Source organism: Herpailurus yagouaroundi, unplaced genomic scaffold, assembly GCF_014898765.1.
Source record: "Herpailurus yagouaroundi ecotype Mexico unplaced genomic scaffold, PumYag 163, whole genome shotgun sequence".
In the NCBI taxonomy this organism is placed as follows: Eukaryota; Metazoa; Chordata; class Mammalia; order Carnivora; family Felidae; genus Herpailurus; species Herpailurus yagouaroundi.
Window position 1 is genome coordinate 61,657,473 of NW_024412404.1, and position 16,121 is coordinate 61,673,593.

General features: G+C 57.3%; 1 protein-coding gene and 1 long non-coding RNA gene across 8 annotated transcripts in view; one reads left to right on the top strand and one right to left on the bottom strand.

The window, feature by feature from the left end:
• The first annotated feature begins 6,557 nt into the window (after nucleotides 1-6,557).
• LOC121037365 (uncharacterized) lies at nucleotides 6,558-6,979 on the top strand. Its single transcript, XR_005793740.1, has 2 exons — nucleotides 6,558-6,664; nucleotides 6,775-6,979. It is a non-coding gene; the product is annotated as an uncharacterized LOC121037365 (long non-coding RNA).
• Nucleotides 6,980-9,122: 2,143 nt separating this feature from the next.
• Nucleotides 9,123-16,121, bottom strand: part of UROS (uroporphyrinogen III synthase) — a 35,364-nt gene continuing 28,365 nt past the window's right edge. For all 7 annotated transcript variants that reach the window (XM_040486751.1, XM_040486747.1, XM_040486750.1 and 4 more), the window contains 4 exons: nucleotides 13,834-13,914; nucleotides 12,808-12,893; nucleotides 11,870-11,968; nucleotides 9,123-9,519 (listed from right to left, as the gene is read on the bottom strand). In XM_040486751.1, the coding sequence (XP_040342685.1) occupies nucleotides 9,385-9,519; nucleotides 11,870-11,968; nucleotides 12,808-12,893; nucleotides 13,834-13,914 (401 nt within the window). In that variant the 3' untranslated portion in view covers nucleotides 9,123-9,384. The remainder of the gene's footprint in view (nucleotides 9,520-11,869; nucleotides 11,969-12,807; nucleotides 12,894-13,833; nucleotides 13,915-16,121) is intronic.

Consider the following 16,121-nt stretch of genomic DNA (forward strand, 5'->3'; position numbering starts at 1 on the left):
CTCCTACCTGCGCGGCGAGGACGTCCGCGATGGGCTGGGCCCGGCGCCGCGGGGGCGGCTCCAGGTCCGAGCGGTCCCGGGTGTGGAACAGCGGCTCCGGCCCGGCGGCCCGGGGGGCAGCGAGCCAGCAGAGCAGCAGGCTCCGGCGGAGGATGGAGGCGGCCAGCATGGCCCGATCTGCGCGCTGCCCTCCGGCTTCCCTCCCGTCTCCCTCCTGGGGCCCAGGCCCCCGGGGATGCTTTTATAAGCAGCACCCCCGCTCTGGGGAGCCGTGCGTGTCCGAGGCCTTCGCAGCCAGGTCTGAAGTGTGCCCGCCGGGAGGCCCTGGTCCTGCCGCCCTTTGAAGACCCCGGGAGTGCCCTTCTCGTTGGGGTGAGAATGTTTGCCCCGTCCTCAGGTAATTACATCCTGCCCTGGCAGCCTCATGTGGATTCCGTTTCTGTGGTGACGCGCTCCCGGGCAGGCTGGCTGCCCCGGTGAGCAGTGGAATGTTCGCGAAGTCCGGGGGTCCTGTCGGTAGAAGTGCAAAACCTGGCCGCCAACCACCTGCTGTCGCTCACTGCACCTGCGGCCTAACTACCCGATCGTCAGTTTGCTCACAGCGTGGGTCCTTTTTTTTTTTCTTGGCGGGCCTGGGTTGCAGATCTTGTTTCTCGGATCTCTTCTTGTTCCTTTTTATACAAAGGATGCTTCATCAGTATGGGAAAACGTAAAAAAGTACTGAGAATCAAGGAGGAAATCCAGTGATTCAGAGGGTGACGTTTGATGAACATTCTTGCAGGTACACGTATTGTGTACGTTCACAGGGAAGTACGTGTGTATAGTTTTATGTAAACCGTGTTCTCCATTAGCTAAAACTCGGTGATTCGAATGTCACGGGCAGCTTCAGTGTTCGTGAACGTAGGCGTTTGTCTTCCTTGTCAATGGCTGTGTGGTGTCCTAGTCTGTGGGTCAGGGATTTTTATACGAGGGTAAACTAGGATCCCTGGAGGTTCTAGAACTGGCCCCTCTCAGTTCACCCTCACAAAGGAGTCTTTTGAAGGAGGGGAAGGGAGGGGGTGGGGGGTGGAAAAGAAAATATTAAGCAGGGCCAGGCTCAGCTGCCTGGACCTTGTAACTACTCACGTCTGGAGAGGCTGGGAGAAGTGAGTAAGGCCCTCCAGGCACTGGGCTGCAGGTGAGAGCTTGGAACGTCAGTGTCAAAGGTCTGAAAACAGCAAGTGTGCAGGTGTGGGGCTGGCCCTTAGCTACTCATTCATCAAATCCTCATGGCCGTTTTAGGGACAGGGAACCTGGAAATAAACGTGGTGGACCCATTCTTTGCCATCAGGGAACTTTTTTTTTAATATATATATATATTTTTAATACTCATTTATTCTTGAAAGACAGCACGAGCAGGGGTGGGGCGGAGAGAGAGGGAGACACAGAATCTGAAGCAGGCTCCGGGCTCCGAGCTGTCGGCACAGAGCCCGACGCGGGACTCAAACTCAGGAACCATGAGATCATGACCTGAGCCAAAGTCGGACGTCAGACACTTAACCGACTGAGCCACCCAGGCGCCCCCATGGAACTTCTATTCTAAGTGGAGGAGACAGACAATAAACCAAACAACGAATGAAAAATTCAAACGGTGACAGGGGCTAACGGCGTAAATCAGAAAAGCGAATGCTTTGGAGGTGGGGAGTCCATATTAAGATGGGCAGGAGAGACCTCTTGTAAAGATGAAATGGAAGCAGTGAAAGAAAAGAGAGACACTGTCACGTGTGACTGGGGATTCATGTGTGGTGTGGACAAAGGAAAGGACAAGTGCAAAGGCCCTGAGGCAGGATCCGGCGGAGTAGCAGAGGGCCGGTGGAGGGTCAGTGAGGGGGGAGGGGGAGGTGAGGATGGAAAAGAGAGGGTGGATGGGAAGATGACGAAGGACGTGGAGGTCAGGTAAATTGGATTCTACCCTAAGTTCAGTGGAGATCTTTTGAGCAGGAGAGTGACTATTGATTCGTTATTTAAAGAATCCTCCTGGGGTGCCTGGTTGGCCCAGAGGACCAGGCGATTCTTGATCTCAGGGTTAAGTTCGAACCTCATGTTGGGTGTAGAGATTACTTAAATAAACTTAAATCCTTCCAGTTGCTGTATGGAAGATAGATAAAAAGGGGTGCAGCCCAGAGGCAGGTGTAGACGGCACCGGCTGGCCTGGCACTCCTTCCTGGGTGTTCCCCGCCCCAGCAGCCCTTCTATGCCAGGTTGGTCTATCCGATGGCCCTGTAGCCTGAGACCTGTCACGGGGCTCTAGGACATTGGCTTTCCGAGGCAGGGCACAGTACTAGGCTGTGACCCAGCGGGATCCGTTCCTAGTGAGGTCCCAGGAGTGGGTGTTTGGCCTCACACGGGGGCTGCGGCGGCGAGGCCAGCACCTGTGACATCAGGGTGTTGTGCTCAGTCAGCTCTGGTCAGCTCGGAGAACTCTGGGGCCGGCCACACACCAGGTGGGGACACAAGAGCGAGCAGGGTTGGGGGGGGGCGTGATTAGAAACCCTCCCAGGGCTTCCCGGGTGTAATCGGAAACCCACTGAGGGAGGGTGACGGGGAGAGACGGAAGAAGGAGGCCCCTCCGGGTCGGGAGGTGGCAGTTTTAATAAGCGAAGGGAACGTACATTCCAGGTTCGTCCTGGGCAGCGGGCGGGACTAATGGATCCCTGCACCTACCCGCTGGATCTTGAAAGCTTATCAAGAGGCTCTACCTGGCCGAGTCCCGCGTACCCTGCGGGTGTTTTCAACCCCATGTCACCTTTCAAGGCTGTGTCCTCGGAGCAGCCGCCGGGAGCGGGAAAGGCAAGAGGAACAGAACCCACGTTCCAGGGACTGCGAGGGGGTGAGGGGCCTCCGGGTGCCTGGTCCCGCTCGCGGGTCAGTCGGCAGTCACGTCTTTTAGATGACCTTCTCCAGCAGGGCCCTTCTGGTCACTAAGGGCGGCTTACCCTCAGCTGTGTCCACAGATCCCCACCCCCACCCCCACCCCGGACTAAAGCCCTCTCCCCGTCTCCTACCGATGTGATCTCCCAGCTCCCTGAACCGGCACCACTGGGGTGAGAGGACTCGTGGTCACCCCTCTGGGAGGAGCCTGGCGGAGGGGAGGGAAGCCCAGGTCTGCAGTCAGGTGTCACAAGTGTGGTTCAGGGTGTGGAATTTCTCCTCCTTACCCTCACCCCCACTTCGCACACTCAGAAGCAAGCCCCAGGCACCCTGTATAATTCTGTGCGTGAGATCCTACTATGGGTCTGCACAAGATAGACGCGATGGGAAGCAAAGCATCATCCTGCCTTAAGACGGAGCAACAACCTTCTGTTATCACATTTCCCCGGGCAGCTTTCACGGTTTCAACGCTGGCCTCGTTCTCTGTTAACTTCTAAGTGGCCTTCCGAGCAGAAGGCCCATCCGAACGCTTCTGTAAAAAGCGAGGAGGGTGAAAGGCAGGCTCGAAATGACGCCAGGCGGCACGCAGGCCCTTTGCCCTTCCCACGTAGACTGCGGCGCCGGCGCCCGGGGTTGGGGGGGGGGGCGGCGCGCGCGGAGCCGGGCGGCTGCCGGTCCCCACGGCCGCGCCCACGAGGTCCGCTCTGCTCCCGTGCGTGATTCCCACGACAGGCCCCGTGAAGCTCCTCTCGCCTCGCCTAACTAGACCTGGCCTGGCAGGCGCTCCGTTTCTCGCCATCAGGACCCCTGCCGAGCCCGCGCCCCACTCCGGTGGCTTCTCGCTGCGCGGTGTCCCGCCTGCCAGAGTTTTTGTCAGTTACGTGCGGGTGTGTGTAGAACGTATATAAGCACATACGGTAAACCCTTGGGTCGCGAGGCACTTGTTCGGCACCTGTGTCCGCAAGACGAGCAGACGTTTCGAATCGACTTTACCTTGATGAACGAGCGAGGTCTTGCAGTAGGAGCCCCATGATCGCAACTGAGCCAGTGGTGGTTCTCTCTCTCTTGCTCGCTCGCTGTGGGATTATGGGTGATCATCTCCCACGCTCAGATGCTCGGTCTCAGGCTACAGCTTTTGTCAGAAATCGGTGATTTTTCGGAACGTTGGAAGGTGCCCACAACTGGTGTTAGTGTATCTTTGTCCCTTCAAAGCACCTCTGGACGGTCCTTTGCTTTTCCAGACAAGAGCGAGCTTAGGCACGCTTTGCTTCACTCTAGGTCCTTGGACAGGTTCCCTGTTAAAGTTGTACGAAAAGAAAAAGAACCCATTGAGCCAACAGACGGCAGTGATTCCGTTAGAGTGAAAGTCGTCCTACACAATAACTCTCCTCTCTCTTGTCTCTCCCACACCAGCCACGAAGGTTTTCAAAGGGAAGTGCAGGTTAATTTACTTTTTTTTTTTTTTAATTTTTCTTTTCAACATTTATTTATTTTTGGGACAGAGAGAGACAGAGCATGAACGGGGGAGGGGCAGAGAGAGAGGGAGACACAGAATCGGAAACAGGCTCCAGGCTTTGAGCCATCAGCCCAGAGCCCGACGCGGGGCTCGAACTCACGGACCGCGAGATCGTGACCTGGCTGAAGTCGGACGCTTAACCGACTGCGCCACCCAGGCGCCCCTAATTTACTTTTAATATTTTGTGTCTTCTTTATTATTTTGTATTACAGTATCACAGTCCTTTTTACCTGAATATTTTTGGGTTGTGGAACGAATCATCCGAGTTTCCTTTATTTCTGCTGGGGAAATTCGCTTTGATGTACAAGTGCTTTGGATTACAAGCAGGTTTCCGGAACAAACGAGGCTCGCAAATCAAGGTTTCGCTGCGTGTAACTGTGACACGTCAATCACGTGTCCATTTACACGTGTCCCTCATATTTATCAAAATAGTTCACGTGTCCATATATGGTGGACGGTGAACACACATCTGAATAAATGGCTACACAGTGTTGCCCGTGTGGCCAAAACCAAGTGTAAGGGCACTGTTCACCTTCCCACGTGATTGCAGTTCTTTTCTGTTTTGTTTTTTTTTTTTTAAATTGAAATCGCAAATTGTGTTTTCATTAGAAGATAAATCCTAAATGTTTTCTCTTGGGGAAACAAAAACCTGCGAAGGCACAAGATTTAGAGCAAAATGTTTCTAAATATTACGCGTTTCCCGGGAGGCTGACATTCTGAGCATGGAACAGAATGGAGAACTCTGTGGATGAGTGAGTGCGGGTGTCCCGAGAGCTGATGTCACACAGCCTGGGTTCTGTGGGGTCAGAGAGACCCATCGGTGACTGTTCACCCAGCAAGCTCCGGCCGGAGACGGGGCATCGGAATGTCAGGTCTTAAAACGTGCACGACAGCTGTCCGTGAAGATGACAGTGGGATCGTTAGGGCTTTCTGACGCAAGGGTCTTGTTCCGGAACATTGTTCTTTTCTGCTGTGGTGTGCGGTTGGCCTCATGCAGCTCAGGGCCACGGGACTCAGGGGTTGTTGCTTTTTCTCTGGGAGTGTTCCTCTCCCCGATCTTCAAAGCCTTTGAGTAGACTGACTGGCTTCGCGAGGCTCCCAGTGTTTGATGAGCTAAATCGCTTGCTCCAGGTAAAGTGGATTTTGAGGAAATCAGTTAGCTTTAGCAGGAAAAATGGCAGAGAAGAGCGTTTGATCTACAGTACAGACAGGAGCAGCGGGCTCCCCATCGGTGCAGGACACTCCTTGTCTCTGAGCTGGGGGAGGGGTTTGGCTGGAGGCTTCCAGAATCCTCTGAAATGTTGAGGTGTCGTGATCCGGTTGTCAGTGGGAGGACCGGAAACGTGTTTCCCCCTCAAGTATATGTCATTTACGAAATGGGTTTGCATATTCTCAGCACCTTACCGTGTGGCATTTTGAAAAAAGACCTTCCCTTCATTATTCCCATGGGAGAGTAAAAAAAAAAAATTTTTTTTTCAATGTTTATTTTTGAGAAAGACAGTGCAAGTGGGGGAGGAGCAGAGAGAGAGAGAGGGAGACACAGAATCGGAAGCAGACGCCGGCTCTGAGAGCACAGAGCCTGCCGCGGGGCTCGAACTCATGAACCGGGGAGATCACGACCTGAGCTGAGGTCGGACGCTTAACTGGCTGAGCCGCCCAGGCGCGCCCTGGGAGATTTTTCAGCCTGATGTACGGTGAGGGGTCAGTTCTGCCTCTGAAAGTGCATACACCTGTCATGGGCCCGGGTGTTTGGGAAACCAGTTGCGCGAGGATGGGCCTCTTGTGACTTAGCAGCCTAGGAAAAGGGAAGTTCTTCCTGCTCCCCGACCTTCTGCCTTCCTGCTCTCTGCACTGGGCATTTCAGTCGATTTCCATCACGAATAAACCTTCTACCCCCATGGCCGCCCCCCTCCGCCCCCTGCCCACCGCCCCGCCAAGTTCACGCACGTTTTAAACGCATGGAGGGCTCTGTGGCTTGGGGCTCGTGGTTCCCCGGCCGAAGGGGGCGTGCTGAGGTGGCCGCGTGGGAGGGAAGCCACGTTCACTGCTTGCCTGCGCTTCTCTGCCCAGGTGGGTGTGAGATGCTCCGAGATCATGATGGCCGTTGATTTGGAGGTGATGATCGCATCGGCGTCTGCTTACTGATGGCCGCCTGGGTGCTGATGTGCTGTTTCCTCTGTCTTTGCTGCCAAGTGTCCGGATCGCTGGAGTGAGTGGGAGAGGCGGAAGGGCAGAGGGGTATGTGTACTCGATGGTGTGATGTGCCCTGCTGACGGCCTCCAGTTGTAAGAAACGGGCTTTAAAAAAAAAAGACACCTAATCTCACGTTTATCATAAAATCTCCGAAGGGAAATAGGACAGTGGCATCGGCACAAAAGGCAGGTGACTTGGAGAAGGCCATCCGGGGACTCGGCTGTCACCTGGCTCCCTACTGTCCGGCTCCCAGCAACAGAGCCTCAGAGAGCGGTCCTATGGCAGGGGTCCGGAGAGGTGGCCTGGGCCGCGTCTCCCGGCCCCAGCCCCGTTGTGTGAAATACAGGCTGTCTGTGTTGAGCTCGGGTGCCTCTGACTCTGTTCTCTCGAGGGGTCTGCAGGCAGCCGTGCCGTCTCTGATCCCCAGGTGCCTGGGACTCGGGACCAGACGATCACGTCTGCCATCCTACCAGAGACGCCTCTAAACTCAGACGTAGCAGTAAGTGCCGAGCGGTATTATCTTATTTATGAGGATATGTGACACGCTGCTTATCCACCACCACCTCTCGAGGGAGCTCCACGGGGTTCCAGAAGCAGTTTTCTGAGCTGCGGGGGACACGGCCAGGGAGGCGGGAGCTCACCCCCTCCCGACAGCTGGGGAATTGCAGCCCAGAAGGCACGAGTGAGTCTCAGGAGGTGGCAGGCAGTACACGGGTGACGGGGAGATGGGGCTCCGAGAGGGTCACTCCGCCCCCCGCCGGGTGCCATGCTCCCCCCACCCCGAGCTTCCTGGACCCTTGGGACTGTTAACTTGCTCCCTGTCCCCACAAAGAAGGCCAGGCACGGTCCATCGTGGAAGGGCTGGTTCCTGTCCTCACCCGGACACCCTACCTGAGTGGGGGCAACTTTGCAGGAGTGTGTGTGGGGGGGCGGGGTCAGGGGCCATGTGCACACGGGACAAGGGGGCAGGGCAGCAGGTGGGTCAGAGGCGGTGACGTCGTTTTCTGGTGTATCGTGCAGCAGTCTGGCGTGGCTGTGACCTCCAAGCTCACGGTCAGGGGGCCGCCTCGCCCAGCCCGCACGACAGCCCGGTGTGGCACAAGCCGTGCCCTCCAGTTAAGGCGGGTTTAGCCAGCTTGGTCCAGGGGATGGCGTTCTGTCCGAGGCTGGCCTCAGGACGTTGCCCCGGCAAGCCCGGTGTGGTTGGCACAGCTTCCTGGCAACTGCGGGCACCCGCACGGCCGGGGCAGAGACCTCAGGGAGGCTCAGTAGGCGGGCCTCGGGGCTCCTTGGCCACAGGGGCTGCCGGAGGGCACCACCGCGCTGCCTGGGGCCGGGCTCCTCCCCAGCAGAGAAAAAGGCTCCTTGAGAATGGCAGGGATTCCGAACTCCTGACTCCAGATTTGACTTTCTCATCAGAGAGAAGCGGTGGGACGGATTCTGGCCTGTTTTCAGAGAAATGACGACAGAGGAGAACTACGGGGTCACCGCGGCACCTGCAGAATTCTTGTTCAGGTCACGCCAAGACTTAGAGAACCAGGTATTCCCGGGTTCATACTCTTCTGCTAAGGTGGCTTTGATGTGAGGTGGCTTGTGAACGCTGCTGGTCTGGGCCTGCGTGCTTACGTACATGAGTCCCCTTTGTCCGCCAGTCCCCCGCCAGCCGTGTGACCCTGAGCAAGTCCTACGATGCCCTGAGTCTCCGTTCCTTCCTCGGAGAAATGGGAATAATAGTGGTGTCCGCTCCTCAGGGCATTAAGAGGAACGGGGACGAGGGGCAGAGCCCCGTGTGCGGGGCTGTGGCACGCGGGAACCGCCCACTATGGCACGCCTTCCAAAGAGACAACGTGCGGGTAACGCAGTCCTCTCCTGCACCGGCTCCCATTACTGAAAGACAGACGGAGGTTTCATTCAACCCCGCCCAAGTTCCCGGCCAAGATTTTAAAAGCAGAAATAAAGTTGGGGGTAGATTTCTGAAGCCTCTCTGTGGGGCACTGTGCCTGCAGATGAACCCTTCTTAAATTTTTTTTTTTTTAATATTTATTTTTGAGGTGGGGGGGTGGGGAGGGGCAGAGAGAGAGGGAGACACAGGATCCCAAGCAGGCTCCAGGCTCCGAGCCGTTGGCACAGAGCCCGACGCGGGGCTCGAACCCACGACTGTGAGATCATGACCTGAGCCGAGGCCGGACGCTTCACTGACTGAGCCCCCCAGGCGCCCCTGGACAAACCCCTTCTAAGTAAACTGAACGCCCCCCGCCTGTCAGATGCCCGGCCTGACCTACGCTGCGTCTGGTTTCCGAGGGAAAGAACCTCTCCCCATATGCGGACCGCAAGTGTCCACAGCGCACACAGCAGGAGCCTGAGGGTCCTTTTTAGAAGATGAATGAAACTACTTCCTACGCGGCAGATTTCATCATTCCCACCAGGGCCGGCGGATCTCAGGACGTGGGCACATCGGTTTCCTCGGCGAACACAGCTTTGCGTGAAAACAACAGGCAGCAAGTGACAACGCAGTCAGCTCGGGGAGCCGGTGCTTTATTTGGTTTCCTTCCTGCTGCCGGAGGAGCCCCGGCCGGGCCTGGGAGCCGGGGGCGCCGGCCAAGCCCGACGCCGGCCCTGGGGCCCACCCCGCTCCCGGTGTCCCCGCGGGTCCGCGGAGGCACGAGGCAGAAGTCCGGGGAGCCCGCCGATGCCTGGCTTCCCCGCAGCGGTGGTGGTGCGATGCCCGGGTCCGGGACAGTCGCGCGGCCGGAAGTGCCAGTGACTCAGCAGCCGGGGGCCTGAAGCGCCAACCTGAGGCCCTTGGCCAGGGCTGGTGGCGTGGGGCTCTCGGCGGTGCAGCTCACGGGCAGGCCCTGGGCGGCCAGCGCACGGGCGGTGCTGGGACCGATGGCGGCGAACTGCAGGGGGAGAGAGAAGGGACCTCAGTGCACCTGCAGGCCGGGCCGGGAGCGGGAGGGCGGTGGGGCAGGGCCTGTGGCCTGTCCGGACGCCACTGCTCACCCGTGAGCTCCTAACGTGTGTGCTCACGCCTCCCGATGGGAATCCAGCCCCACACCCGTGCAATGCCTGGCCTGCACAACCTCCTTACAGCCTCCCCGCCAGCCTGCGGCTCCGGTGCGGGGCCGGGGTGCCAGACCCCGGCACTGGTGCGCGCCGCCTTGGCCACACCTCCGCACGCCTGGGTGGGGCCCAGTGGAGCACAAAGTCTGGAAGGCACCTGGGGCGCGCGGGGGCCCCGACCGGACGCCCCCAGGAAAATGGAGCAGTCGAGAGGCCAGGCCCTGGAGCCAGAGGGGCAGGTTCCCATCCCAGCTCCGCAGGATCGTGGCCGTAGCAAGTGACCCTCCCTCTCTGGGCCTCTGTCTCTTCGTTTGTGAAACAGCAAGGTGAACAGGCTTCCTCGGCTGCCGCGAGGGTCACGTGGGACAGCGTGTGTAACCACTGGCGCCCGGCACCAGAAGTGCTCAGTGACCGCCAGCGGCTGCCGGGAACCCTGGTGTTGTTCCCGACTAGAAACTCCGACGGCACGAGCCTGTCGGGATGCCGGGTGAGCTGTGAAGCCGTGACGCTAAGTGAAAGAAGCCGGCCCTGAAATCCCACAACAGGCAAGTCCGTAGACACAGGAAGTCGGCTACTGGCTGCCAGGCCGCCCAGGCACGGCTACCACGTCCGGGGCGGGGGTGGGGGGGCGGTGTGGCGCAGGGGGACGAGAACCGGGGCACCCCTGCTTATCCCAGCCTCTAAAACGGTACCCGCTCACTCCGTGCCAGCCGCTAACACTGAGCGCTTGAGGGTCTAATCTTTAATCTTCTGTCCCCAAGAGTCAGACAACGTTCTCTTTCCCCAGCGACCTAAATGCAAGTCCTGGGCCTCCCCGTAACTCACCATATGACTTTGGCAAGTCATTTAACTTCTCTGGGCCTCAGTTTCCTCACCTGTAATAAGGACAGAAGTCCTGATCCTGCTTGATTTCTACCCCTGGAACGGTGTGAAAATCCTACGAGATATTGCCTAGAAATGTTCCGTCAACGGGCCATGGCTCACGTATCACCGAGGCTAACAACGTGGACTCAGGCTTCCTCGGTTCAAAGTGCGGCCCTCCCTTCTTCCTGGGAGACCAAGGGCGAGGCGCACAACTCTGAGCCTAACTCCAGCTGCAAAATTGGGAAACGGTGCCGACCCCGCAGGTGTGCTACGAGACATCCTGTGATAAAAGGGAAGAGCCCTCACTCCGCGTGAGTTGGGACAGTGCTGGCGGCCTCTGTCCCGGGGCTCCAGGTCACCTCCGCCCTCTCCTCGGTCCCACTGCAGTTGGCTCAAGAGCATTCCCATTACCGGCCCCCTAGGCCTGGTGATACGTGTAGACTCCTGACAAACAGAGCCCTTAAAACGTGGGACTTTCATCCTTTGGGTTAAAAGACACGAAAAAGGGGAATGGCTTTTTGAATAGATTCCAGGATGAATTCCAAGATGCTCAGATGGGAAAATGGGAAAGGATGCTCGCGTGCGTGCCAGGCTCTGGCTAAGGACTGACTTGAATTTTCTCATCGAATCCTGAGACTAATCCATCAGGAAAACCCCTTACTCGGGGTTTTGCTTTCCGTGGTTTCAGTTACACACGGTCAGGACCAGATGACCTTCCGTGTCCCGTGTGGTCAGGTCCGGAGTAACCTCACGCCTCCGTCATTCACCCCCCTCTGCTCAGCACGTAGGCCTTTCTCATCTCTCGTCCTCACAAGAAGGGTGTGGTAGAGGAAGATATTTTGAGAGACCACGCTGATAGAACTTTTATTACACTGTATTGTTAAACTTTTATTGTTATTGTTGTTAATCTCTTACTGTGCCTAATTTATAAATTAAACTTTACCACAGAGATGTCTGTGATAGAACAAAACCTAGTATATTAGGGTTCTGTATTAACCGCAGTTTCAGACATCTGCTTGAGGGTCCTGGAACGTACCCCCCACGGGGGGTGGGGACTACTGTATACACCTGTACAGGCCACAGAGGGATAAGCATCATGTTACAAATGAGGAAACAGGCTCTGAGAGGTTAAGTAACTTGTCCAGGAGCACCAGCCAGGAAGCGGTGCTTGGGAGTTCTAGAACCCTGCCTTTCCAGTGCTCCAGAGCTGGCATCGGGGTGTCTCCTGGGTCAGGAGTGCTCTGACTTTACACGGAAGCTCTAGGATAATTAGTAAAAATTTTTAAAAATCTGAAAAGACCAAAAGCCCACTGAATACCTCACCTTGATTCGACCAATGTTGTCACCAGATAACTCTTGAATATGCTTGAGGCTGTGGGTGAGGCCAGAGGGGCTGAAAAACGTGATGCTCGCTGGGATGCCCTGCAGGGAGGAAAGATCAGCCTGTTGTCGTAGGCCAAGGGGAGAGAATGTTCCCCTAGTGCCGTAGCTGGGCCCTCGGGCCACATGAGGCAGACCCGAGGATCCACAGCAGGAAGGTCCCTGGGGGACGTGGCCTTCTCTGCTCCCTGGAGGCCGAGTTCACGGGAGGCCTGTGTAGAGAGCAGGGTGCCACTGGGGAGGCTGGGCGCTGCTCCTCATGGTGCTGCCGGCCGGAGGACAGGGGCACTGTGGACAGTGTGCCTCTGCTCATGTGGCCAAAGTGGCACTGATCAATAAGGCAGCAGTCCAGCCCGGCTCCCTGTCCGCTCTGCACCCCTTCTGAGGACGCAGAAGACAGGCTAGCCGCGTGGCCTTTCGGTTTGCACCAAGGGGACGTCCAGAACCAACAAGGCATCTAGAAGCCCGTCCTAGGAGAGGGACGGGAGGTCTTACTGACAACAGGAGTGGAAAACCTTGACTCAAACAGGCGCCGCCCACTCTCCTGTCTGAGGCCTCCAAAGGTCCCTGCGACCTCCCAAATTCAACGTAGACCCCTCCGAGGGCTTTGTGGGCCTTCCCAGTATGGGCCCAGCCTCTGCCCCTATAGCTCCCCCAGCCCCCCGCACGACATCAAGGCCCCCAGCTGCCCAGGCTTACTATGTCTGGGATGCCACGCACATGGCTTCGTGTAAATTATCTCCTTTAATCCTTACAAAAACCTTAGGAGAGCGGTCCGGTCCCATTTCACAGAGGTGGAGATGAAGTCACACTGCTGGGGATGGGGGAACGACGCGCAGGTGCCCGCCCCGCTGGAGGTCTCCCCGGGGAGCACCACGCACCTGCTGAGAATAGTAGCTGTGGAGGTTCACCTGGATTCCCGGGTGTGGGACCTTCTGATAGACGATGATGCTTTCCATGGGAATCCCTGGACACGAGCAGAACCAGGAAACGGGCTTTATTACACGGGGAAGGCAGCGGGGTCCCTGCTCTGCAGGGCGGTCCGTGCAGACGGGACAGCGTGGCACAGCTCTCCTGAACAGGCAGCCGGGAGCTGAGGTGCAGACCGCGCCCGGGCGCCCGGCCGGCCCTCGGCAGCCCGTGATCCTGACCCCGCGGCCTAACGTCCTCTGCCGTTATTCCCGGTAGCGTTCAGGAGACAGAGGACGACACCAAAGACACACGATCTCTGCTTTAACGCAGGGGGGGATCGTTACTGGGTCCAAGATCCTCCTGGGGAATATTCTTTACGTGGGTCACTGGAGATCGAGGACAGAGGGCGGGAAGAGGAGAGCCGCGGCGCCGCGCGTTTCTTGCCTTTGCAGAGCCGGGCCTGGTGCCACCTAGCGTCACAGCGGCCCTGGGCGGCAGGCTCTGTGGTGCTCATTCCGCAGGCGGGGATGTGGACACGTGCACCACGTGTGACCTGCCCTTGCTCACCCAGCTAATGAACAGCAGAGGGAGAGTTCAAACCTGGCTTAGTCTCTCCTGAAGTCTGCACTCCAACCTGCCGATGACCCTCTGCTCTCAGACCCGCCCGTGACAGAAGGTGTGCGGGCCACACCCCCTTTCCCCTGCCCCGCCCCCCCCCTCCCCCCCTGCTGCCCCAGCACTTGAGTGGCCGGGGCTGACGTGCGCCGGGGCAGAGGGCTGGTCTCTAGACCGTGACAGTGGAGTGGCGAAGGCTCAGTGACACTCTTTGGGCTCCTGAGGGGCAGCCCGCCACTGCCCCCCACCCCTGCTGCGGCCTCCTCTCCCCAGGGGGCTCTACGGGGCTGACCACAAACACTGACCACGAAGGCTCCCGGTAGACCCGAGGAGGCGGACAAGGGAGGAGGTGACCACGAGCCCCAGTGCATTCTCGTCACCTTTGTCCTTGAGCATCTTCGGCAGGATTTCCCCTTTGACGGTTCCACAGGGAAACAGGAGAGGCAATGCCGGTGACTCCCCTGCAGATAAATAACCGGACTTTGTGAACGCTTTTGAGAAGGGGGTGCGTCTGCACAGGGGTGGGGAGGAGCTGCTCCGGGCCACCCGGCATCTGAGTGGGAAGAAGCGCTGACCTTGCCGTAGGAAGATCACAGGAAGTTTGGCTGAGGCACTCAGAAAACGGGCGTCTCCACAAGCCGGGAGCCACCCCCCCCCCCCAGGCCCCTCTGGCTCCCCGGTGCTGACGAGGTGCCTGAGCAGCAGGCATGAGCTCTGCCTGTCACTGGAGTCAGAAGGCCAGAGGCTGGGTGGTGTCGGCACTGCAGACGCCCCCCAACTCGGGAGGAGCCGTGGAGGCGACAGAGGTGGCTGGAGCCAGGGCTCATGCCCCCGAGGTGGCAGGGTGAGGGCAGCCACCCACGGCCCGGCAGGCACCCCCAAACAGAGACAAGCTGCAGGTCTACTGTCCCCATCAGGACGGCGGCCACCCGGCCAGGGGTCCAAGGGGCTGCTGGGCGGCCATGTAGGGGCCCCGTCTGCTGAGAATGGCCGTGCCTCTCACCTCTGCTCCCCATCTCCGCTCTAGGAAGACCTAAGGATGTGTTCAGTTCTAAGCTCTCTGCAGAATCGTGAAGACGGCATGAAATCCAAACACCAACTCGAGGTAATACCAGCCAAGAAACCAATAGGCTGTCACATGTTAGAATCCTCCCCAAATGTGAACATTTCATAGAACTAACCATTTCCCCCCTATATCCATCCATCCATCCAGCCAGCCATCATCCATTCATCCAGCCATCATCCAGCCAGCCATCATCTATCCTTCCATCCATCCAGCCATCAATTGGAAGAAGTTTTAATGGCTGTTCCTTATGCACACTTCTATATCCATAGACCTCCCTGAACACCTCTTTGGAGACTGCAAATACAGGAGGGAGCAAAGCAAGTTCTTTCCATCTAGCACCATCTCCATGAACACCCAGTTAAACAACAGGAATAACTGTAGACTTCTTTTGAGTTATTAAATAACTATATATTGGTGAATGTTTTCTTTGAACTGTTCTGTAAATATCAGCACTGATATAAAAGAACATAAGGAATGGGGAAAATTTTAAATGTAGATGATAAATGCCCACTGATTTCTTTTTTCCAGTGTGAAGAAATGTTACGTGCATGACACGTCCGATCCATAAAGGCATATTTTCAAAGCCACGTTCAGGTGCTATTTTCTTAACCAGAGCCCAGGCATCCCTTCAGCGTCGGTATCTCTGTGGGTGTTAGGTGCTGGGGCAGGATTCCAGGGGCCAAAGCTTTCCCACAGACCCCAACTGCCTGTTCTGGGCGGCTTCGAGAATCCAGCAGGGAAATCACGGGCCCGCCTTGTCAGCAAGCCCAGCCCTAGCAGTGTGCAAGGGTCCTTCGGAAGATTCCAGAATCTGCCCTTTGAAGCATCTCTTCCGAAAGTAGCAGAGTATTGAGCTGCTCATATGCTCATATTCTCTGATTCTTGGCCACTAACAAGGGAGATGGGAGCTTAGCATGTGTGTCCTAGAAGAGGACAGACGCCTGTCTTTCCTCACTGCACCACCAGGGCCTGGAGGGCCAGGTTGCACAGGCCCAGTCAGCCCAGCTGCCTTCATGAAAACCTGAGGCACCATTATCCAGGGAGGAAGACCACCACTGTCCTGGTTGAATCCTCTCCTGCTGCTGAGTGGAGATTTACCACAACTATCCTTCCTGGGACCTAACCCCCTTCGAGCCAGCGGCAAAGAACTCATTCTTTTCGGGGGATAAGTTTATTGCCTGCAGAGTTTTAACACAAACGGGCCAACGCTAAATAGGTTAACGCCGAAGCTGTCTGATTTCGCAGAGGCGTGACGTGTTTCCTGGGACGATAAGGAGAGATGGGGCCTGGCAGGGGTCTCACCCGACACAGAAGACACAGAATGGGGACTCACACGGCTCCGAGGCTGTCCATCCCTTTAACAGGAAGGAGGCTGGACTACGGGGCTGTGGGGGCTGAGGACAGCAAGGGTGCTGGAAATCCCAGGAGAGGGTTGTACGGTGGGACGGGGCGGGCGGGGACTCCGTAAGCAGTCGCTGTAGTGATTAAGGTAACAAGGCTGATTTTTTACAAATGCCATCTCACTGGAGGACACATGAGTGACTATAAAGCTCCAACAGTTGCCGGGTGAGCAGGGATTTCAGCCTCCTAGGCGCTGCTGTG